Source organism: Aethalodelphis obliquidens, unplaced genomic scaffold, assembly GCF_003676395.1.
Source record: "Aethalodelphis obliquidens isolate GAN/ISIS:26980383/991018 unplaced genomic scaffold, ASM367639v1 scaffold8, whole genome shotgun sequence".
Taxonomy (NCBI): Eukaryota; Metazoa; Chordata; class Mammalia; order Artiodactyla; family Delphinidae; genus Aethalodelphis; species Aethalodelphis obliquidens.
Genome location: NW_020837952.1, coordinates 60,970,534 through 60,994,776, shown reverse-complemented (window position 1 = coordinate 60,994,776; position 24,243 = coordinate 60,970,534). Strand labels below are relative to the sequence as shown.

Genomic DNA, 24,243 nt, shown 5'->3' with positions numbered 1-24,243 from the left:
GGGGGGATGCCGGGGCCGAGGGTCAGGAGCTGAGCCTTGGAAGAGCAGGGGCTGCAGCGGGAGGGGTGCGTCTCCGTCCTCCGGGCTTGGGGGGTGAGTGTGGGGTGCAGAGAGGGGTGGGCCTGGCCTGAGGTCACGGCAGGGCTCCTCGGGGCCGCCCCGGGGCCCCTGCCTGCTGCCCGCACCCGGTGGACGGTGACTCAGCCCCACGGCTTGGTCTGAGGCCGCGGGCCACGGCGGGGTTTCCAGTTGTGCAGAAAGGCAGACAGCTGTTTATTTTCCTTGCAGTGAAGGGGGGTGGCGGGGGCGGCGGGAGCTGGCCCTGCCTGTTCTCACACTGGCGCAGGCTCCCCAGGAGCCCCCGCGAGGAAGGCGGCCCCAGGGACAGGCCGCCGGGGGTGGTGGGGCTGGGGGCCTCCCCCCGCACTGCCGGGGCAGCCGGCCAAAGCCAATTCCACAGGCCAGTTCCTGGGGAGGGATGCTGGGGTTTCCGAGGTCGGGAAGGAACTGGCAAAACTCGATTCATGATGTCACCCGCCCAGCCCCAGCCCTGGCCCAGGCCCCGGCCCGGCCACCGCCTTTTGAAGACGAGGGGCACCCCGGGGTCTGCGCAGAGCCGCTGCGGTGGGGTGCCCGGGGAGGGCTCAGGTGCCTATCCCAGAGCGTCCCCGGCCCGCCCCTGCCCCTCGACGCCCAGATCCTGACCGCTGGAGCCGCCAACCTGGGGAGCCCCTGGGAGGTGGGGACCGAGTCCCCCGTCCCCGGGCCCGGCCTCAGTGGCATCGAGTGGGTGTTTCCCGAACAAAGAGAACATCCTTCCAAGAGGCAGTGATTCACCCATCCTGGGAGGCCCTCCCAAGGACGGCTGACCCTCCTCCCGGCAGGCCAGGAGCTCGGGCCCCAGGGGACACAGGGGCCCCAGGGAGGACGTAGACCCCTGCCCGGGCCAGGGCCCGAGGTGCAGGGTTAGGGGGCCGTGCGGCCTGCGGCCTGGATGCCCCTGCCCGAGCCTCCCAGGCCGAGGACCCCTCCCGGTGGGCAGAGGATGGACAAGAGCAACCATCTTCCTTCTCCTTTTCTGGGATTTCCAGTTTTCTGCCGCAAGTACTATTTTTTCTGGAACTTTTTAATGAAGTATAACCCACAGGAAAGTGGACACAGAAGTGTACAGCTCGACGAATTTTCACAAACCAAACCCTGCACGTAAGCCGCACCAGATCAGAAACAGAACGTGGCCGGTTCCCAGAGGCCCCGGAGCCCCTCCTGGCTGTGGTCCCACCCGGGCCGCCTTTTACGCTTCCCTCCCGCTTTATCCCTCACAGGGATGGTCACACGGCCTGTCCCCTCAGCTCTCTGGATTCTGTGTCCGACTCTGTGTTTGTGAAGGAAAATGACTGTGGGAGGGGCAGGATATGTGAGTTAGCTGGATCAGGGTAATCACAACACGGAGTGTACGTTATCAAAACTTCACACTGTGTGTCTTAAATAGTACACTTTTTAGGGTAAGTGGTATCTCAGTGAAGCTGGAAACAAAAGAAGGCATCAACAGACAAAAATGGTGTTTACGAGGTTCTTCCACACTGTTGTGTGTGGTTGTAACTCATGTAATGCCCCCCCTTTTTTAAAAAATAGACTTTTTTCTTAGAGCAGTTTTGGTTTACAAAAAAACTGAGGAAAAAGGTATAGAGTTCCCATATACCCCACTCCCCACACCCCCTACACTTTCCCCTATCGTTCACATCTGCCATTAGTGTGGTGCCTTTATTATCATTGATGAGCCAGTATTGATACATTATCATTCATAAAGTCCATAGTTTACTTCAGGGTTCACTCAGTGTTATACATTCTATAGGTTTGGACAAATGTATAATGACATGTGTCCACCATTACAGTACCATACAGAGTGTTTTCACTGCCCTAAAAATCCTCTGTGCTCCCCCTGTCCACCCCGCCTCTTCCTGCCCCCAATCCTTGGCAACCACTGGTCTTCCTGTCTCCATAGTTTTGCCTCTTCCAGAATGTCGTAGAGTTGGAATCGTACATTACGTAGCCTTTTCAGATTGGCTTCTTTAACTCCGTGATATGCATTTAAGTTTCTTGCATATATTTTCATGGCTTGATAGCTCATTTCTTCTCAGCACTGAATACTATTCCGTTGTCTGGAGGGACCACAGTTTGTTTATCCATTCACACGCTAAAGGACATCTTGGTTGCCTCCACGTTTGGGCAGTTATGAGTAAAGCTGCTGGAGACATCCAGGTGCAGGTTTTCATGTAGACACGTTTTCTACTTCTTTGGGGAAATACCAAGGAGAGTGGATGCTGGAACATATGGTAAAAGTATGTTTAGTTTTGTAAGAAACTTCCAAACTGTCTTTCAAAGTGGCTGCACCATTTTGCATCCCCACCAGCCACGCATGAGAGTTCCTGCTGCTCTACATCCTCGTCAGCACTTGGTGTTGTCGGTCATCTGGATTTTGGCCCTTCTAATAGGTGTGTATTGGTATCTCATTGTTATTTTAATTTGCATTTCCCTGATTATATGTGACGATGAGTATCTTTTCATATGCTTCTTTATCATCTTTGGTGGGGGTATCTTTTCAGAAGTTTTGTCCATTTTTAAAATTGATCTCTTTGCTTTCTTATCATTGAGTTTTAAGAGTTCTTTGTATATTTAGGATACCAGTCCTTTATCAGATGTGTTTTGCAAATATTTTCTCCCAGGCTGTGGCTCGTCTTCTTCTCTTGACGTTGCTTCTCACAGAGCAGAAGTGTTTAATTTGAATGAGGTCCGGCTAATGGATTATCTCCTTCACGGATCACACCTTTGGTGCAACGTCTAAAGCGTCATTGCCATTATCAAGATCATCTAGGTTTTCTCCTGTGTTATTTTCTAGGAGTCTTCTAGTTTTACACTTTACATAGAGGCCTATGATTTTGAGTTGCTTTTTGTGAAGGTTGTAAGGTCTGTGTCTAGATTCTCTTTTTGCATGTGGCTGTCCAGTTGCTCCAGCACCATGTGTTGAAAAAGCCTTTTCTTTGTTCCATTGCGTTGCCTGTTCTCCTCTATCGAAGGTCAGCTAACTATGTTTATGGGGGTCTATTTCTGGGCTCTCTGTTCTGTTCCGCTGATCTATGTGTCTGTTCTTTCACTGATACCGTGCTGTCTTGATTCTTGTAGCTTTGCAGGCTTGTGTACTGTGCATTACTGTAGCTTTCTGGTCAGTCTTGTGTAATACTCTTTTTAATTAAGAAAATTGGCCAATGTTATTTTTAAGAGATGCCACGGTAAAAATGGCTCTGCCTGCAGCTGGCCCGCTTTTTGGGGTGTCTGCTCTGCTCACCCCATGTTACCTGGCAGTGACTTCCAGGCCCCTGTGGGCCCCTGGGTGGCAGGTCGTGGGGGGAGGGGGACCCCCCTTCATCTCCCCAATGTTGGTGAGTCTGGTTTTGTTTCTCAGGCTTGTGGTGAGTGTGTGTACAGGGGGGGAGTGGGGAGGGGGGAATTCCTTGATGTGGTTTGAACATTAACCATTTTATCAGCCAGACCAGGCCTTGTGGCAGCCGAGGTGGACATCTCCCACTGCTGGCTTCCTGGGGCCACTCTAGAGCGGAGTCCCCATCAATGTCACTGCAGTCTCGGGGGGAGGGGGAGGAGGGTAGCCGCGTCCCTGTGGCACCTCGGGCAGGTCACTCCTTCTCTGAGCCTCTATTTCCTCACCTGAAAACTGGGTCCCAGCCCTGCCCAGAGAGGGAGTGAGGCCAGGTCAGTCAATGGGCAGAAAGCCCTTTGCAAACTGTAAAGTGCCGGGCAGACCCGTGAATGTTGAGGTCAGCAGGAGTGAGCATGGGCCAGGCAGCCCACTGAGGTGGTGGAGATGGGCCGGGAGGAGAGCTTTCCGGGCGCTTCTGTCCTAATTCACAGGTGTCTCCCTGTCTCCTGAGGGACGAGGGATGTAACTTTCCAGGCACACAGGTGCAGGAGGTAACGGGGGTCCCTGACCTGGTTCTTCCTGTCTCCCGGCCCCAGCTTTCTCCCAGGCCGGGCCGTCGACCTGGTGAACGGCTGGCGTTGAGCAGATTGAAACATCCGGAAAGCCTGGTGCTTTGTGAAAGAAATAAGACTGGAGAAGGAGGAAGGGGTGCCTCCTGACACCCCTGGAACTCGAGGCCTGGGAGTTGAGACTCTGTTCTTTGGTCAGTGGGGAGCCATGGAAGGTTCCTGGGCTTGGAGGGAATAGCGGTTGGAGGGAGATCATCCTGGTGGGCCCTTCTTGATCTCTGTAATGTACAAGCCCCTCTCAGGACATCTGTTCCCTTGACTAAGAGACAACCCGTCCGAGGCTGGAGCGAGGCTTCACCAAGCCAGGGACACGAGCCCTGGTGGGTGCCGGCTACGCGGTAGGCCGCTGCTCTCCAGCACTAGCTGTGCTCCTGGGTGGGGGCCACCGGGCTCCCTGTGACTGTGGACAGCTCCTCATCTTACAGACCTGGAGACGAGCCCAGGCCAGCCCAGGGCAGAGCCCCTCCCCACTCGGCGGGACAGCGCGCAGCAGGCCTGGCAGAATCATTTGTTACGTCCAGTGAGTCCACCCAGGCTCCCCAGGAGGACATTAGACACTGCCTGAGCCAGTCACAGGCGTGGGCTTACCGGCCAGCAGCTGTTCCTTCATTTTCTACCAGAAGCTGCACCTGCCGCGCCTCTGAAGCCAGGCGGCCAGACACAGCCCCTTGGTGGTCTGCTCAGACATGGGCCTCCCTCTGCCAGAGACCCGGCCTCACTTCCTGCCTTTCCTCCAGTCTCCCACCCCCACTTTCTAGCAGCCCTCTCTGACCTCAGACTCCACCTGGGTCCTCGGCTCCCTTCTCTGCCAGGCTGACTCCCGCTCACCTTCTAAGACAAAGTGCCTGCTTCTCTCCTCCTCCAGGAAGCCCTCCCTGCTTCCTCTCTGGCAGGGCCCTGATGAGGGACACCCAGGGGCCCAGGGAGCCCTTCCTGAAGGTCAGGAGGACTTCCTGGAGGAGGTGATAATGGAGCAGAGGTTTAAGTCAAGAGGAGACAAAAGGGAGTTACTGACGAAGGACTGTCAGGTGGGCCTAACACTGGCCACTCACATCTCTATGGAAACGGGCAGGGTAGCGTAGTGGTCAAGAAAGTGAGTTCTGGAGCCCCTGCTGTGACCGTGACCCCTCTGTGCTTTGCAAGAGGAGAGTAAGCCATGGCCGCACTGGGCTGTGGGACTGAACAGTCCATACATGGAAAGCGTGGGATCGGGGCCGGTAGCTGGGAACACGGTGCCCAGTGGTCATCGAGTCACAGAAGCCCCCAACGGGAGGTTACTGGGCTGCATGACCAGGGGCTGAGAGATGCCAGGTGCCTGTTCTGGGGAGACGCCAGGAGCAGACCCAGACAGTCCAGCCCTAGATGAAGCCTTCAAGCCCCTCCGACCCGGGCACTGCCCCAGGGGGTTGGACAGAGACCCCGGGGGAGGGACAGAGGTCACCAGCATCCCATGGAGCAAGCAGGACGAGGGACTGTCCAGGCCCAGGGAGGGGCAGAGGGGCCAACTAATGGCAGAGTGGGAAGTGGGGCTGGGCCCCTGGGCAGGCCAAAGTTGGGGAACATATAATTTTATCGTCCAAACAAGGACACATTTTGAAAGGATGGGGGACACTAAAAATCATTTCAATTATCAGTTGTTTGAACAAACAAAATCGTTTTATGGTAATGATGGTTCTATAAAACAGTTATATTCAAAAAAAAATTTGTTTTAACAATTACTTCTGAAATAATTTAAATAAATTGTATCAGTGTACATTAAGGCCCCTTAAAAAAATGAGCCTGTCCCAAATATTATGAACATTAAAAAAATAACACATGTAGAATGTCGATTCTTGGTCACACTCACATCTTTGAGCCCCATCTATTTGTTCCTGGAATTCCTCTCCACAGTGCATTTTAAAAAATATGGTCTTATTATTTTTAAGGTTTATTTCCATCAGTTCCAATCATCTTCAAAGCTGCTTATGATGTGAATGTATTGGTACCTTTGCTCAATGCTTCTCTGCAGGTCACAATGTTTTAGTTGAGAAGATTCTCTGTCTACGGGGCTGGGGGACCTGGTAAGCTCAGAAGAAATTCTATAAACAAAGGAAGTTCTGAATTCTAATATTTTGTGTAAACATTTCGACCCAAACATTCCCACAGACACTGCCTTTTGGCCTCCATTCAGGGTGCAAATATCCAAGAGCTAAAGACAAACCGTAAGAGACACATCTTGTCAAATAAGTTGTCTACCACTTATGATTCTTTTTAATGATTCTTCAAATTTAGATGCTGCAAAACTGTGGGCCATTTCAATCCAGACTATAAATGTACCCAATTAGGGAGATCGGGATTGACACGTATACACTAAAATGTATAAAGTAGATAACCAATAAGAACCTGCCGTATAAAAAATAAATAAATAAAATTGAATTTTAAAAAAATGTACCCAATTAACAATAGGAACCCCATCCCCAGATGCTTCTCACACGTCAGGCTGTGCCAACGGGCAACTGTACAATTACAGAATGAAGCCTCGTCACCTTTTGTTTCCCACCGGCGAATGGGATCGACTCCTCCCTTGGGGATGAATTTTAATGTCTTCTGGTTTGCAGGCTGCATTTTGAATCTTTGCAATTCTGTAAAGGCTTTGAACGCTGAAGCTTTTGCTGCTCTATTTGTTGAAATACTTGACCGAGAATTTCTGGTGAATTGCAAGTGAAATTTAGAAATCTCACTCCCCAAACACTTGTGAGCATCGTAGGTCTCTTGGGCTGAGTCATGAAGCACGGCTCCAGCGGCTCTGGGGCTGAAGGGCGACAGGGGGCAGCGGGCGGCATGTGCCCTGAGGGCTGGGGCACTTTCTATGCAACGCCGCCGTGTCCTCGAAGAACCTCGGCTGTTCAGCCCTGGCCGGGGCACATGTGAAAACACATATAAAGGCTGATCACCACAGCTCCTGATTTTTTTTTTTTTTGCGGTATGCGGGCCTCTCACTGCTGTGGCCTCTCCCGCTGCGGAGCACAGGCTCCGGACGCGCAGGCTCAGCGGCCATGGCTCACGGGCCCAGCCGCTCCACGGCATGTGGGATCTTCCCGGACCGGGGCACGAACCTTTTCCCCTGCATCGGCAGGGGGACTCTCAACCACTGCGCCACCAGGGAAGCCCGGAACATTGCTTTTAACACCAGAATCTGTATCGCTGGACAAATCGTTTTGCAAAACCAAATCATTTTGTCTTCGCGCTGAACTTCTAGCTGAGTTTACGAGCATGTTCACAGTCATGTCACCCCAGTCACCTCATCAGAAGTGACCTCTGAAAGCTTTACCTTGATTGCATAAATGGGGTGGAAATGTCTGCTGTTGGACCGGCTGACCCGTGTGCCACTGCCGGCGAATAGGAGGGTCAGCCCCCCAGGCGTCCCAAGTCAGGGCGCTGCAGCCCCTACCCCAGGACTCCCGCCAGCGACCCCTGTCCCGGAAGCACAAGCCGCTGCTGCCCAGGGCCCCGTGCCCTGTCTGGGCTGGTCGGCTCTGGGGGACCAGAGGCTGAGAGGTGGGCCTCGTGAAGACCCCTGGGCTTCTTTCCCTGACTCAGAGCCACCCCCAGTCAGGAGCACGGGGCTGGGATTTAGAGAGCACTGGGGAAACTGAGGCTCAGAGCCAGAGAGAGAGCCTGGGGTCTGGCCGCACCTGTCTCCTGGGGTGACGGCAAGGACACGGCCAGGATCGCTGCCCGTGAGGACGGGGGCCAGCAGGGCTCTGCCAGGAAGCATTGGCTCCCTGGGGATGTCCCGTCTCCTAAGCCACTTCGCCCACAGCCTGGCCTGTCACCGTCGTGGCTCCACACCCACGGCTCTGTGCTCTGGGTGGTGTTTCCTGCGCCCGTTTGTGGTCCAGCTTTCATGCCCCTCGGGGTTCCACACACCACACTTTGGTACTCACTGGGCAATACCCACGTTCATCACTGCTGTGGCGAGAGCACCTGGGAGAGCCGGAGGCCTGGCCCAGCAGAGAGAGCGGGGTCCACGGGGTAGCTTCTGGGCTTCTCACCTGTGGAGGGTCACTGCTTCCCCGTTGGGCTTCCAGCTGTTCCCTTCCCCCTGCCTCAGTGTCCCCACTTGTACAATGAGGTCACTGACCCTTCATGCCGTCGGGAGCTGCTTCCCTGGGGCCTTGGAAGGGACAGGGTCCCGGAACGGTCTGCTGAGCCCAGGGGCTGCTCACACCACCTCAGAGCCCGCGGAGCCCCAGTCGTTTTCCCTGCAGCCCCTGGGTCACAGCTGCCCAGGGCCAGGCCTGGACGGGGAGGCCGTGGAGCGGGTGGGAGAACCTGCCCCTACGTTGCTTAGAGAGGCTGCTCCCAGCACAGGCAGCTGGGCCAATAGGCAGAAGGCTCCCCAGAGGGCCTCTCTAGGGAGGCTGCTTTGAGTGACTGAGGGTCACTGTGTCCAGGTCTTGGGGCCCCGGGTCAGCCCTTCCCCGCTCTGGGCCTCAGTCTCTCCATCCAGAAACATCGACATGGCCACACGGGTACAGTGACGAGGTTTCCAGGTGCCCAGGTTCCAGGGTGTGGCTGAGGATGTGGAGAGGTCTGTGCCCATTTCACAGATTGGGAAACCGTGGTCAAGAGAGCAAGGGAGGGCCCTGGGGCTGGAGCAGGCCTGGAGGCCCTCGGGGGTCCCAAGCTCCCCCACTGGAACAGGCACCCACTGCCCACACCTGTCAGCTACGTGGTGGGTGCTGGGGACACAGCCGTGAGCAACACAGACCACCGAGCAGGTGCCCCCTGGACCCACCACTGCATCGCAGCCACGGGAAGGAACCACGGAGGCAGGAACTCTCTGAGGAGCTGTGCTCGGGGGCCTGCGGGGTAGATGAGGCTGGAGGGACGGGTGGCTGTTCTGGCACAAGGGGACCGTGTGAAGGTTGTGAGCATCGCCTGCTGGCAGAGGCTGAGGGCTGAGGGGCCTAAGAGGAAGCCAGGGAGGAAACAAGGAGTGGGGCTGGCTGCGGCCCCCAGGAGGGGGAGGGCGGTGGCTGCGGCCCCCAGGACAGGGCGGGCGGTGGCTGCGACCGGCTGGTGGGGAGTGAGCCGGGAGCGCCCACTTCGGGATACCTCTGGAAGGTAGAGCCGATAGGATATGCTGACGGATGGACTGCAGGGTGAGAGAAAGGGGTGGCAGGGAGGTCCGAGGATTTGGTCTGAGCCTTGGAAGGAAGGAGGGCTGGGCTCAGAGCCGCGGGTGGAGGAGCTCAGGGATGACGGCCTCACTGGAGAAACAAACGAGGTCTTGGGCTGACGGGCGGACTCGGGTCTGATGGGACCGCGAGGGAGGGCGTGCAGGATGCAACCCTCGGGGGCTGCAGCCGTCTCCCGTTTCCTCTCTGGCAGCCTGACCACTGCACGGGTCCCAGCGCCTCTCCTCTGCTCCTGTGTGCCCGTGCCCCGCACGCTCATACCGCCTGCTGGGCACAGAGAGCCCTAAGGGCCGGGGAGGCACGACTGGGGTCCCGAGACTCAGCCCTGATTTTTGCAGAGCTTAGGCCGGGGGGCGGGAGGGCGCGCTTGCCGCAGGGGAAAACCCACCACGGCCCTGCCGGCCCCTGTCTGGGGTGGGAGGTCCTCACCCCGTTCTGCCAGGTGGGGAATCAGCTGGGAGCGGCGGTCACGCGCCCCGGGCCTCAGGGCCAGCGCTGGGATTTGGACGGCGGGCGTCGGAGGCCAAAGCTGCCGCTTTTCCAGGGCTCGCGCCCGCCTCTGGGGCCTGTGGGAATTTTCTCTCCGGAGAGTCCTGAAAGGCCGGAGGGGACGGGGTGCCGAGTCCAGCTGATGGAGGCGAAAGGGCCACATGCTTTTTGTGGTTGAATTATCCAAACACTGAATCCCTCTATCCGCCCGGGCGGCTGTGAACCCGCTGGCTTTGTCCAGCCTGAGAACAGCGGGGCGCGCGGGGCCAGACAAAGGCGGGCGCTGATGCGGCCTTTTCCATGGTCCGGCAGAGAAAGAAAGGCCTGCTGGACAAAGCCCGGCAGAGCCGACGGGGCGGGGGCGGGGGTCAGGCTTTAGTCACGGTGGGGCTGGCGGGAGGGGCGAGGGGCGCCCGCCAGAGCTTCCCAGCAGCGGGCCCCGCTGAGAGTGGTCAGGATGAGAAGGTCGCGGCAGGAGCCGGCCTGCCAGCGGCCCCCTGTATCCCGGGGATGGGAGGCCCACCCCAGACGAGGCCTGACAGGGACACCAGGAGACCCCCCGCCCCCAGGGCGCCACTGCCATCAGCGCCCCCCCAGTCCGGGCCCAGGGCCTGGCCGTGCATCCTGGACAGACTAGGGCTGGTCTCACCACACCTGGCTGGGCAAGGCCCCCCCAGCTCCACAGCCAGCAGCCCCTCGGAGGAGGCCAGCCAGCGATGGGCCCAAACTGACTTCTGAGAGAGAGGTTGGGGCGGTGGGGCAGGGTGGGCGGCAGCGACAGTCCTCAGGGCCGCCACCTGTAGGAGCCAGGCACACGGAGCTGGGCTGGGGACTCCCTTCTCCTCACCCTTCTGCTCTCTGGGACCCAGCTCTGCTCCAGGTATGGGTGTCCGAGGAGTGACCACAGGCTGAACGCCAGGCCTGCGGGGCTTAGAGGGGGGCCTGAGCCGCAGGGAAGGGCAGGGGAGACGGGGTGCCCCAAAGAAGAGGAGACCCCAGCGGGAAGCATGGGCAGAGCCAGGCCCCGCTCCGGCCCCTCTGGCCTCGGCCCCCCGGGGCCTGTCTGAGGATCCAAGGCCGCGCCCCGGGCCCACAGCGAGCAGCCAGGCCCCACGTCTGTGCCCAAGGCCCCGACGGACGGCAGGAAGCAGCGGGGCAGGGACGGTGCTTCCCCTCAGGCTGGGGAAGGAGGGACAACAGGGACAGAGGGAGGAGGGGGTTCTGGAAGGTGCGGTCGCGTGGGCCCCAGGCGGGGCGGGGGAGCCCCTCAGCACTGAGGTCTCAGCAAGGAGCGCACGGGGTGACAGGCTCATCCTGCATTTTCCAGCTCCCTCGAGGCTGCCTTGCGAGGCAGCGGGAACGGGGAGGCCCGGCCCTCACCAGGGCGGGCAGTGGGAGGCCCCTGCGGGCCGTTCAGGACCGCGTGGAGTCGAGGTGAGGGATGGCAGTGGTGGCGGGTAGCCAGGGTCCCCTGGGTGAGCAGGGGGGACAGTGGTGCCTGGGGCCAGCAGGGGGATGTCCTGCTCTAGGGGCGTCCAGACGCCAGGAGAGCAAGCCCTGGAAACACGGGCCTGACCTGCCAGGCCTGGGACAGCGTCTCCGCACACCATGGTTACATCGTTTAGTCCTCAGGACGGCCCGGAGGCTGCTATCTTGTTCACAGCCATGGAAGCCGAGGCTGGGGGACCCAGAGCGCCAGGCCCAGCCTGAAGACCTCGGGGGCCTCTCCTCACTGTGCCTGGCGGCTGCCTTGACGAACCCAGCCCCCAGCCGACCTCAAGACCCTCGTGTGCTCCCGCGGGAGTGCCTGCACGGTGCCCGCGGGTGAGTCCGGCTCACCCCAACGCTGAGCCCACCTGGGGCCCCGGGGGCACCGCCGGGAAGACACGCGGGCCTGGCCAGGGTCGCCGTCACCCTCTCTCAGGCAGAGCAGGGCCCCTAAGCCAGGAGGTGGAGCCCCGAGCCTCACCCCAGCCCGCAATGCCCTCTGAGGCCCGTCCCAACTCCCATCTGGGTCCCACCAGCTCTGCCCTCGGCCAAGAGCGTGTGACGTCCGTAGCAGGAGGAGAAACAGCCGCAGGGGCCCGGCCTGCTGCCGAGGGGCCTGGCTTCCCCCCAGCTGGGAGGGCGCATTTCTGGTGAGGAAACAACGCAGCTGATCCATCCCCCATCAGGTGGTGCCCGGGGAGGCTGCCCCGGCCGCCACCAGGCCCTGGCCGCCAGGCTCCGGCCACGACCTTCCACCAGGATGTGACTAAAGGCCTGACCGAGGTCTGCGGGCTGCGGGGAGGGCAGCAGCAGTGCCCAGCGGGCACTCAGAGGGTCGGGAGTGGCTGTGTGTGTGTGTGTGTGTGTGTGTGTGTGCTTGCGTGCGTGTGTGCACGTGTGTGTGCATGTATGTGTGTGGCTCTGCCCTCAGGTCCTGGCACCAGGAGATGGGGGCCCCACCGAGACCCTGGCGGCCCACATCAGACCGCCCGGGGCTCAGGTCCCTGCTTCTGCAGTTTCTGCCTCGTCCGGCAACTGACCCTCCCGTCTGAGCCTCCACTTTCCCAGCTGGAACGTGACAGTGATGATTCTCACTCCACAGGCCTGTTGTGAACGGCAGGAAAAGAGGTCACTTCTCCAAGCCCCCTAGAGTAGCCCTTGGTCTGAAGCAGGTGCTCAGTAAGTGGTCACTTGTCCTCTGAAGAGTCCAGAGCCTTCAGGGACTTGGCCAAGGGTACCAGCGAGACCTTCTACGAGGAGGCAGCGGGGAGACCTCGGCATGCGTCATGGCCTCCTTACAGCCTCTGGAAATCCCATCGGACTCAGCAAACCTTTCCCAAAGTCCTACAACAGACCAGGCTTTGGGTCCAGGCTCAAGGGCTAAGGATCCCAAGATGATCCCAAGATGGTGCTTGCTCTTGAAGTCTGACGGGGCGCCAGCGCCTGCTTCACGGGGCTCGGGTGCAGTCAAGGGGGGCTTCGTGGAGGAGGGAGCATTTGAGCTAAATGTATAGAACGTGCACACACTGGCCAGTCTGATGAAGAGAGGGAGGAGCAAGCCCGGAGAGGGACCAGCACGGGCAGAGGCCTGGGAGACGGGCTGCACGTCAAGTCCACATGTGGGATTGAGTGATGTGTAGGGAGGAAGCAGGAAGGAGGGCAGAGGTGTGTCAGGCAGGGCCAGGGGACGCACTGAGCAGGGGCACAGATCACCTGAGGCCCACGCCTGGTACCCACTCCCTCCCTTCCAGCCCCGGGCGCCCGACGAGAAGGGTTTGGTGGCAACCCCCCGGCCCAACATGGGGTGTCCGGGGGCCATCTCCGTGGGTGGCGTGGGCAGGTGTGTGGGTCCACACACGCCGGGGGCAGGCGGGCAAAGCCGTCCTGGACGAGGAGGTGGCTGGACCTGCTCTGGACTCTGTAGATGGCCGTGCGGCTCCCAGGGGGCTGGGACCGCAGTGGGCACTCAGCTGATCCTGCCGGCCCAAAGCCGCCTGGGAATGGCATTTGCGTTGTGGATAATGAGGGCGGAGGGCGCGTAAATTCCAAAAAGCTAATGTGTTTGGAGAGAGCAAGTGAGCGGCCCGGAATGCTCGGTCACTGCTGGTCATCGCGGGGCCTGGCCTTTGTTCCCCGGCCTCTGGGAGCTGGAGTCCAGGGGTCAGGGGGCCTCATCACAGTCAGCAGAACTGGCCAGGTCCTGATCAGACTGCGGGTGGGGGTAACCCCCAGGCTCCCCTCCCCCACCCCCGGCCAGGCCTCCCTGTGCACGGGGAGGGCGCCCACCCCGGCCCCCCAGGTTCACGTCAGGTGTGGGTAGGCAGGGAGACCTCGAGGCAGGTGGTGGTGGCAGCGGGGACAGTCAGGGACAGAGGGGACACCGTGAAGGGTGAGCCTGAGGAACGGGGCAGCCAGGGGGCTGAGGGGCCTGGCGAGCAGGGCTGTGGACAGGCGTGCCCGTCCCTCTGCCTGACGTCGCCCTCAGCCGTGTCCCAGGGCCCTGCTCGGCCTCCTCGCAGGAGGGGGCTCCACGGGGGGTAGTTAGGAGATGTGCACCCCAAGCTGACTTCCCGCGGCAGCGCTCAGACTGCAAGACCCGGTGGGGCCTACTGCTGGCTTCCCTGGGGCTCCAGGACCCACCGAGCAGACGGGCCAGCGCAGGATCCTGGGGTGAAGAGGCTGCCCGACGGGTCCAGGAAGGTGGCAGAGGGGGAGGGTGCTTGAACCCAACCCTGAAGGAAGCCTGGGATTGCAGAGCCCGGGGAAACCGAGGCAGGGTGCTCCAGGGAGCGGGGAGTAGTGTTGGGAGGGGAGCTTCCATGACACCACAGCTGGAGCTGGGGCAGGACTGAGGATCGGGTCCAGACTCCCAGTCAGGGCCTCTTGGCACTAAATCACCTTTCCAGAAATTGCTAAGCACCCCCTGCCCTGCTTGTAGCCAGGCCATTCTCTCCAGGGCATCAATGACAGGGGCAGTGACAGCCACCTCCTGGTGGCCTCTCGGGAGGGCCTTATGCCGGGGACGTGGCCTGGGCCTCTGTTCTGGCCCCGGGCGTCCATCCTCCCCCCATCAGGAGCATCTCACTGAGGTCACCCCATCGTGCAATGAACACATGTGAGGCCATTGTGGTGCCATGGTTTTCCCAGGGTCTTCTGGGTGAAGGGCAGTCTGGCTCCAGAGCCGTGCCCTTGACTTCCATGCCCTGAGATAAGGGTAGGAGCAACCTTGTAACCTGCTAAGGTTTATGGGTTGTCTGCACTTTTCCTAAAACACGTTCTGCTCCCTCCAACACCTCCCATGGCTCCCCATTGCCCACAGAATGTGGTGGACGGGAGCCCAGTGTCAGTTTCCTCACACTCTTCCTGAACGTGGCATAGCCACGCTCTCCCTGCCGTTCCTGCCGCGAGGGCCTTGCACCGTGTCCCCCATCAGGATACCCTGCGCTCTCTCTAGGGCTTGGTCTGGGGCCAAGGCAGCCATACCCGCCACCCCACCCCCAGCCCCTGGCTCCGAGGTGCACTCGTTGAGCCTTTGATGGCAAAGGCCGCTGAGCATCACGCTCCTCCGGGCTCGTGGAGGATGGAGGCCGTCCTTCACTTGTGTCCAGCGTCTGGCCGCAGAGACCCAGTGACCAGGCACTGGTGTGGGAGCTGCGTTTTGGGCATCCCGCCGGACCCTGCTGTAAAGTGGTGTGGGCCGGACCTCGGGCTGGACAGGTACTGGTCTCAGGAGTTCCCTCCTGACGGACACAGATGTCGTCAAACCCGAGGACACCAAAGGACCCGGTTAGCGGTCATGACGCCACGCTCCCCGTCGGCCTCAAGCGATGCCTCCAAGCTTGGAATTATGGTTCCCAAGTATGTACTTACTTGGGCTTGCGTTTGAAAAGGTTACGATTTAAGTATCACCCAATAACACACACATGCCCAGCTACACCCGAAATTACAGAGCAGCTGGGCCCAGGGTCTGGCGGGTGCCCACGGCTTGGTGAGGAAGTGTCCCCAGGCTGCAGGCCACTCTGCCCAGGGAAGGGCCGGTCTGAGCAGTGCCACATACCTGGGCCGTCGCAGGGGGGCTGGGGGCGCTGCTCCCCAGGGGAAGGAGGGTTTTCAGGGCACCCCGAGGACAGAGGGAGGCTCGGGCTGGCTGCATGCACAGAATACTTCGGCCGGTCCCTGGTAGCTGAGAACAGACACCGGCTCATCGCCCCATCCTGGCGCCTGGCACAGAGCGGCGGCTCCCGAGACCTGTTAGGAGTTTGGATCTCTGACACTTGCCAGCACTGCGGCCCTGGGCAAGTTTCTTACCCTCTCTGTGCCTCACTTTATCATCTGCAAAATAGGGGTAAGGCTGCTGTAGGTAGAGAAAAGGTGTGCAAAGACCGACCCCAGGGCTCATTTGAGGCAACACCAGGAGATTTCGGGGCACGACTGGCCCGGAGCGGGCAGACGGCAGCGAGCCCGGGCGTGCACCTCCCTGCACAGGGCCTGGCGTGTCCCACGTGCCCAGTGGTGGTGGTGGTGTCGATTATTCTCAACAACATTATTGTTCTTGGCCACGTGAAGACCACCGCAGGAGCGAGGGAGGCATGGCAGCGTGGCTGAGGCCGGGGGCCTCTCTGCAGGTTGTAAAAGTCAAGCATGCAGGGGGGAGGTGGAGGCTTTGGGGAGGAGTCCAGGGGGATGAGGCCCAGTGACTGGGACCCGTGGAGGTGCCCCCCCCTTCCCTCCCCTCTGACTATAGAACGGGACCAACGTGCCGCAGCTGCACGGCCAGGCCCCCGGCATGGGCACCCACACCCACACGAACCAGCCGCCTCCCGCCCAGCCTCCATTCCTGGGCCTCCCTCCCCGCCCTCATGCCCTGGGAGTCCTTTCCCTCTCCATCCATCTTCTGCAGGGAGCCTGGCAGGTGTCGGGCGGAGCCTGCTCTTTCCCTTAGAGCTGTGGGACTTTGGGAAAGTTGGTTAACCTCTCTGTTCCCGGGTTCTTCTCTGTTAATAATGGTAGCGCTGTCTCCCCCAGGGTGGGGTGGATGGGGCTCAGTGGACATCACAGGTATTCAGCCTAGTGCCAAAAAACACTAGTCGGGTTGGCACTGGGGATGGTGCCTGGACCCCAGGCCAGAGCTAGGGCCCCTGACCCACCGTCCAGGCTCCCAGGGCCTCCCTGGCCACTTGGGCCAACTTGCTTAACACAAGGTACATACTGGTCAGCCTGTCGGCCGCCGGACTACAAGCTGCCCCAGTGCAGGGCTGTGGACTAGGGGTCTCCGGGACTGGTGTGTGGGTGCCCCTTACCCATCCTCAGCAGTCAGAGCAGGGTGGGCCCCTCCCGGGATCAGGAGTGTGGGCTGCGTCTGGAGGGGCGCCTGCTGGCTCCCACTGCGTGACGTTGCCTCGTGTCAGTTCCGCCTGCGGGAGCAGCCTGCCTGGGGGGCAGTGAGATACGGGCATGGGGAGAAGTCGGAGGCCAGCGGCATGGCGTTGGCAGACGTCTGACCCTGGGCTCATCATGGCAGTGAGTTGGGGTGGAGGTGAGAGTCCCCCTGAGTCCGTTTGCCCATCTTGAGCACTTCTGGACACCGTCTACCATGGACATATCCCCATACAATGTGACAGGCACCATGGAGGTCTGGCCCGGAGGTGGGAGGTGTCCACGGCACAGGCCCTGGGAGGATGGGGCTAGCCTGAACCTAGGCAGCTGGGTGATCCGGGCCCCCCACCCCAAGGGGCGTGCCAGCGTGAGGCTGGGCACAGGGACACGCAAGAGACAGGCACAGAGCCAGGGCAGCGGGGAGGCCTGGGTTCAGGTCCCGGCCCAGACTCCTCGGGGCCGTGTCAACCTGCAGGCCAGTGGCCCAGCCTCCCTGGGCCTCGGTTTCCTTGTCTCTACGGGAAGGGAGCAGAGGTGCCCCGGCAGAGCCGCTGTGAGGAAGAGGCCCGGTTACCATCACTGTTCCCGCGCCTCGCCTGTCGCCGTCGCAGGGTCCCCAGGGAGTGCGGGGACAGGGCAGCGGTCTGGGAGCCGCCAGGCGGTCGAGCTCAAGCAGAGGCCTCCCTCGCTTCACTGGCTTCAGCACGAGAAACCCAAACCCAAAGAGAACACGGCACCAGCCCTCACCAGTGCCTTGGTGCCGGCAGGGGCTTCCACCCACCGGGACATATGTGGCTGCCACGCTCTGAATAGGGTCCCGGGCGTCCGTCTGCATTCAGCGGGGGTCCCCTGGGCCCGGGGTTGGGGGGAGGCGGGGCCCCGCCCCCCAGGACCCTGTGCCACCTCCAGCATTCTCTCCCTGGGGTGGTCCCCAGCACCACGCCCCCATCCTCAGCGCCTGCCATCACCCCTGAGGGATGCCCAGGGGCCTGTGGGTATCGTCCCCCGGCCACCTGTCCTGTCCCGGGCGGGCACCGGGGTCACAACTGCTCTGGCTCATTCACATGGGCCTGAAAGGAGGCACTTCCAGGCAATTGCCCTCCTCGGCTTCATCTGAACTGCGCAGGGGGAGGGGCGGGGCAGTCACACAGTATTTTTTCTGTTCTCTCCTGCACGAATGGAATTCAATTAGGAAAGAAGAAACCCAAGTCCAGCCAAACAGTGCTTTAAAAGAATCCTGCAGGAGACAAACAGCTCCCCAGATCCTTAGCGAATCAATGAGATCAATGGGTCCTGTGCAGTTTCCTCCCCAAATGCATAGGGTGCAGCCAGAAAGTTCTCTCCCGCACCCAACGGGGGCCAGGCTGTAGGGGAAGCTGATGAATACAGATGGAGCTCACTCCAGCCCCTGACCCTGTTCCTGCCCCACAAACCGTGGTGTGGAAGCAAGACTGTCCCCAGGAAGAGGGGTGGCCAGCAGCCAGGCCAGCTCTGCCGCCTCCCGGGGCCAGACCTGGGCGGGTCACGGTGCCGCCGGGCTCTGAGTGAAGAAACTATCTCCCCGCTGCCCGGCCGCCTCCTCTGCTCCTCCTCTGGGGTTTGGCCACTGCCAAAGCCGGCAGGGGTGCTCTGGGGCCTGGACACAGGAAGTCACGGCCGGCGGCTGGACCCACGGGGCCCACTTCCCGCAATGGCCTCTGTCACCGGGTCCCTTCCAGGCTGTTCCCAGGGCCTCAGGAAGCCATCGCTCCTAAACCGGTTCCGTGGAGTCGGGAGGTGGCTTCACCTGCCCCCCTGCGTCACGAGGAGCAGCCCCACCCCAAGGAATCCTCCCCAGCCCTCCCAGAGCCGTCCTCCTGGCCTACAAGCGGCCTTCTTTGGAAGAGGACTGAGGGCTCGTCCAAGTGTCCTGTCTTATCTCTAGACGCCACATGTCTCCAGAGACTCCCTCTGCCTCCAGGGCCAACTGTTTTCAGAACACCGATATGAAACCCAAGAGAAATCCATCAGGCTTTTCAGAAGAGAGCCCCCTGGGTGGAGGCCAAGTCCATCTGTGACCTCAAGTCGTGGGGAGACCACGGAGCCGAAGTCCCGGGGTCTGGGCTCTGGTCACGCCCATCCCTGCCCGCCACCCACCCCGCACTCCCCGCCAGGCTCAGTGCAGCTCGGCAGACGCTTGTTACCCCATCCGGGAAGTGGGCGGGTTGGGCCCAGGACCCAGAGCACTTGGGGAAGACGGGGCAGGGCAGCGTCTCAGCGCAGCCCCTCTCTGACCTGGAAGTCGGGTGGTGGTCCGCACGCTAGCTGCTCCGGGCCTTTGCTTGGTCTCCCTTCCCCTCCCCATGGGGAGCCACCTGCCCATCTCCCCAGCACCCACCCCCCCTCAGCTCCTCTGCTGTCTCTTCTTCCATAAGGGGCCCGTTTTGCCCCAAGACTCCAGGCATCCTGACCTCCCCCAGGCTGAGGGCTCCCCGAGGGTGGCAGTCCCTCTCTCGTACCACCGGTGGGCCCCCAGCCCCAGCTCGGGACTGGCACATGGAAGGGACTCGGTGAACCGCCCTGACGGCAGCCGTGTCTTCTCAGCTGTGTGGCGAGTGTCCTCAAGAAGGCACCACTGGTCTGCCCTGCGTTCGCCTCTGCGTCCTGCCTGGTGGACGCCCCTGCCTTGCACCCACATTGAGGTGGCATCCCCTCGGGAAGAGCAGGGGGCCAGGACCCAGCCACCAAGAGACCCACTTCCCCCCATCCTCCCCACAGCCCGTTCTGCAGATGCCACTGGTCCAAGGTCGCCCAGCCAGAAGGGCCAGAAAACACCCGTGCATTTCAGCAGAGCATCAGCTTATCTTCAATTCCCTTTGATGTTCTGAACCAGAGGGCGACTTGGCTACCAGTGACTTGTCTCCCAGATTGCCGCAGCACTAATTAGCGCTAATTAGAACCTGATCGACTCAGCAAGGCAATCTGTCCTGCTGGGGCAGGCGGGATCCCAGAAGCACGTCTGATCTTGAAGGGAGTTCGGAGTCTTTTCTGCAAAAAGACCCTGTGGGTAGCTTTGTGGGGGGGGGGGGGGGGGGGGGGGGGCGGGCGGGGAGTCTTTGTGCATCAGTGCTGGCTTTGAGGACGTCACCGTTGGAAGCGATTCTGTTCAAACGTGTCCGAATATTCCAAGGGGAGGCAGGACCACTGCGTGCCTTTGAGAGATGGGCTAGGAGTGGCAGCAAGGCTGGCCAAGTGTCGTCTTCAATGCTTGGTGCAGAAACACCCGTGGGGCTTCACAGGCTAGGGTTGCCATGGGAACAGTCTCTGAATGGAAGGGGAAGGTGGCATCCTGAATCTTCCCTCCCTCCCTCCCTCCCCCTGGGACCCCTCCAGAGCAGGGGGGGCCACAGGCCCTTGCAAGGCCTGGAGAGAGAACTGGAGCTGGCAGAAAGAGGTCCCCTGAAGCCTGGTCCTGGCAGAGGGCAAAAAGCCAGGTGTGGCTTAAAAGTCGTGCCAGCCACTGTGATGCGCGATGGACAGGCCTGATCCCACCCGCCCTTCACAGTGCCTCATGGAGGTCAGTGCTATTGTTTGCATCTGACAGGTGGGCTAGGAAGAGGCAGGGCCAGTGACAAACCAGTGGCCAGAGCCGCACCCGATCACCGTGGTGAGAGGCGGCGAACACCCAGGTCACGCTGTGAATCAGGCAATAATGGCTACGCTCGCAGCCTCCGTCCCAGGGGCTGGACTTCCTGGAGTCCAAAGCTCACCCCCATCTTACAGGAGGGGGACTGAGGGTCAGCAGGGGTGTGGGCCTGCCTGCGGTAAGACTGAACCATGTGTTTCCCCCGTGCCACCTCTTCTGTGGTTGAGTCTGTGCGTTTGCATGCTGGTGCTTTGATAGAAAATACCCACCTGCACATACGTCCCATTTTTCTCCACCGGCAGGTGGGTGAGCGCCTTGGCCACGGACACATAGCCTCAGGACGGCCGGTCCAGCGTGGAGGGCAGAGCCTCCAGGGCCCCAGGGCACACGTGTGAAAGGGGTCCACTGGCCCACAGATCGACAGAAGCACAGCTCCCGAGCTGCTCCTCTGGGGACACTGTTTAGCTTCTCCCCCTGGGCCCAGGGGCTCCGAGTGTGTACGTGCGGTGGGGATGGGGGTTCTGACTGGGCTGGCCTTGCCAGCCACAGGGAGACCCTCCTGGGGTCGGGGGATTCTGCCTGAGAAATTCCTGAGTGAAGCCAATTTGCAGAAGGGAAGGGGACGAGTGAAAGGTCAGAACCTCTGGTTTTCTGATGAGCCCCGGGACGGTGATTCAGATTCTGGGTCAGCTCTCCATCATCAAGTACCTTCGAGTTGTGGCCACGGGGAGGAAGGGGCCTCACTTCTGGAACATTCCTCTTGCTCTTTTCTTAAAAGCAGCTTGACTGAGGTATAATTGTTGGACAATTAACTGCCCATGTTTAAAGTGTACAATTTGATACGTCTGACACGTGTGCACCCTTGAAACCACCATCACAAAATCCAGGTAATGACCAAATCCGTTATCCCCAAGTGTCTCTTTGTAATCCACCCTTCCCTCCTGCCCCTCTCACCCCAACCCTGTCCCCAGGCAACCACTCATCTGCCTTCTGCCACTAGACATTAGCTTGTATTTCCTGGGATTTTAGGTAAATAGAATTATACAGTATGTTCTCTTTTCATCTGGGTTTGTACACTCCGTAGAACGATTCTGAGATTCATCTATGTTGTATGCCAAGTTGACAGTGAGTTTCTTTTTATCGTTCAGTGTCTATACCATCATTTGTTTTCCCATTCACGGGCTGATAGACGTTTGCTTGGGTCCAGTTTGGGGTGACAAATAAAGTTGCTGTGAATATTCATATACAAGTCTCTGTATGGAGCTGTGTTTTCATTTCCCTTGGATAAACACAGGAGTGGAATGACTGGATCCTAAGGTAGGTGTATGTTTAACTTTTGAAGAAATTGCCACACTGTTTCCCAAAGTGCTTGTACCGTTTTATATTCGTTGCTACCGGGAGTGGGTGAGAGTTCTAGTTTCTCCACATTCTCACCAACACTTGCTATTGTCCGTCTTCCTAATTTTAGCCGTTCAAATAGATGTGTGGGGACCCTCACTGAGATTTTACTCTGCATTTCCCTAATGAATAATAATATTGAGCATCTTTCCATGTGCTTATTTGCCCTTCATATATCTTCTTTGGAGAAATGTTGTTCAAATATTTTGTCCACTTAAAAAATGGGGTTGTTTGTTTTCTTATTACGGGTTTTGAGAATCCTTTGTATATTCTGGATACAAGTCCTTCATCAGATATTGCTTTGAAAGTATTTTCTCCCAGCTGGTGGCTTACCTTTTTATTCTCATAACAATGTCTTTCAAAGATCAAAAAAGCTTAATTTTTATAAAGTCAAATTTATCAATTTGTCTCAATGAATCACGCTTTTGGTGTCAGATCTAAGAAATCTTTGTCTAACCCAAGATCACAAAGGTCTTCTTCTAAAGTTTTATAGTTTTAGGCTTTTCAATTATCTTCTAAAGAGATTCAAATTTTTAAAAAGTGTTACATACTTACCTATGTTGATACCGTTTCCAGTGTTCTTAATTCCTTTGTTAGACCCACGTTTCCAGCTGGTATTATTTCTCCTCTGCCTGAAGGACTTTAACATTTCTTGTGGGGCAAGTGTCCTGCTGATGAAGCTTTTCCTTCTTTTGTGTGTTTGATAGTGTCATTATTTCACTTTTGCTTTTGAAAGGTATTTTTGTTTTAGAGATAGGTATAGGTTGATAGTTTTCTTCTAGTAGTTTAAAGGTGTTGCTTCACTGTCTTCTCACTTGCATTGTTTCTGACAAGAAATCTGCTATCATTCTTATTTTCTTCCTCTCTGTGTAATATATTTCCCCCCCTCTGGCTGCTTTTAAGATTTTTATCCTTATCACTGTTTTTGAGCAATGTGGTTATGATGTGTCTTGTTTTTCTTCATGCTTCTTGTGCTTGGAGTTTGTTGAGCTCTTGGATCTGTGGGTTTATAGCTTTCATCATTTTGGAAAATTTTTGGTCATTATTTCTTCAAATATTTTTTCTGTTCCCTGCCTGCTCACCTTCAGGGACTCTAATTACTCATATATTAGGTTGCTTGAAGTTGACCCAAGCTCACTGATGCTTGTTTCATTGGGGGATCCTTTTTCCTCTGTGTGTTTCATTGTGGATAGTTTCTATTGCTACGTCTTCAAGTTCATTCATCTTTTCTGTGATCTCTTAATCTTCTGTTCATTCCATCCGCTGTATTTTTTATCTCGTGCATTGTAGTTTTTGATGAAGTTTGATTTGGGTCTCTTTTTAATCCTCCATATCTCTACTCTATTATTTGAGCTTGCAGAAGAATACAGTTAGGATGTCCTTCTCCGCTAATTCTAACATGTGTGTCTATTCTGGGTCAATTTTGATCGATTAGTTATTTCCTTATTATGGATCATGCTGCCTGCTTCTTTGCATGCCTCATAATCTTTGGTTGAATGCTTGATATGTGTAAAAATTTACCTTTGGGGGCACTAGATAGTACTGTATCTCAGTAAACATTCTTGAACTGTGATCTGGGATGCAGCTAAGTTACTTGGACTCAGCTTGATCCTTTGGGTCTTGCTTTTCACCATATATTAGGTAAGTCTGGGTAAGGACTCAGTCTAGGGATAATTATTCTCCACTACCTTTCTGAGTCCTCTACCCTCTTCCCCCAAATGTCTCACTCACCAGAATTATTTTTCTTCCAGTCTAGCTGGTGGGAACAGGCATTGATCCCAGCCCTATGAGAGCACTGGGCACTGTTTCCTTTAATCCGTTAGGATAATTCCTCACACACACATGCAGGGATCAGTCCTCTGGGGAATACTTGAGGGGGACCCTATGCACATCTCAAGGGCTGTCTCTCTGTGCAGCTCTCTCTTCTCTGATACTAAGCCCCGTCAATTCCAGCCGCCTTGGTTCTCCTGGACTCTCAGCTCCATTTTTGGACCTCAGGCCAATTCCTGGTATCTGCCTGGGTTCCCCTTCCCTGTACTGTGGCCTGGGAACTCTCTCAAGGCAGAAAGCTGGGCGTATTGTAGAGCTCACCTTGCTTCCTGTCTCTCAGGGGTCACTTCATTTCATTGCCCGATGTCCAGGGTCTTGAAAACTGCTATTTAATATTTTCTGTCTGGTTCTTTTGGTTGGTTCATGTGGTGGTAAAAATAGCCCATTACTTCATCTTGGCCAGGAGCAAAAGGTCTCCGTCTTTTTAAACCAAGTTTTGGCCGCCTCCTTCTTGCTGGGTGTGCGACCCCATGCAAAGCCGGACAAAACGCCAGCCCTCTCCTGACGACAAGTCCTCCCCACACCTCCCAAAGGATAACAACTTACAGACAGAGGTTTCAGCAGAAAGAGAGTGAAATGTGATTTGACACAGGTTGTTTCGCACCTGGGCTGGTCAGGGAAGGACACGTTACCTGGACGGAGGCGAGCCAGCCAGAGAGAGCTTCCTGGTAAGGAGGACTGGGGTCTTCACTCACACAGACAGCAAGAGCCTGGTGTTCACCGAGAGAGCCGGGAACCCCAAGTTCTGGTTCTGGTTGGTGAGCAGAGAGCAGTTTTCTCCTAAGTTGGAGA

At 58.0% G+C, this 24,243-nt stretch overlaps 1 protein-coding gene across 3 annotated transcripts in view; it reads left to right on the top strand.

Annotated features, from left to right (window-relative positions):
• WNT7B (Wnt family member 7B) overlaps positions 1–24,243 on the top strand; it is a 99,370-nt gene that overhangs the window by 66,348 nt on the left and 8,779 nt on the right. For 2 of the 3 annotated variants that reach the window (XM_027107966.1, XM_027107968.1), the window contains exon 5: positions 4,030–6,706. The exons of the other annotated variant lie outside the window; for it this stretch is intronic. In XM_027107966.1, the coding sequence (XP_026963767.1) occupies positions 4,030–4,075 (46 nt within the window). In that variant the 3' untranslated portion in view covers positions 4,076–6,706. Of the gene's footprint in view, positions 1–4,029; positions 6,707–24,243 lie in introns of those variants that run through there. 3 annotated transcript variants of the gene reach the window in all.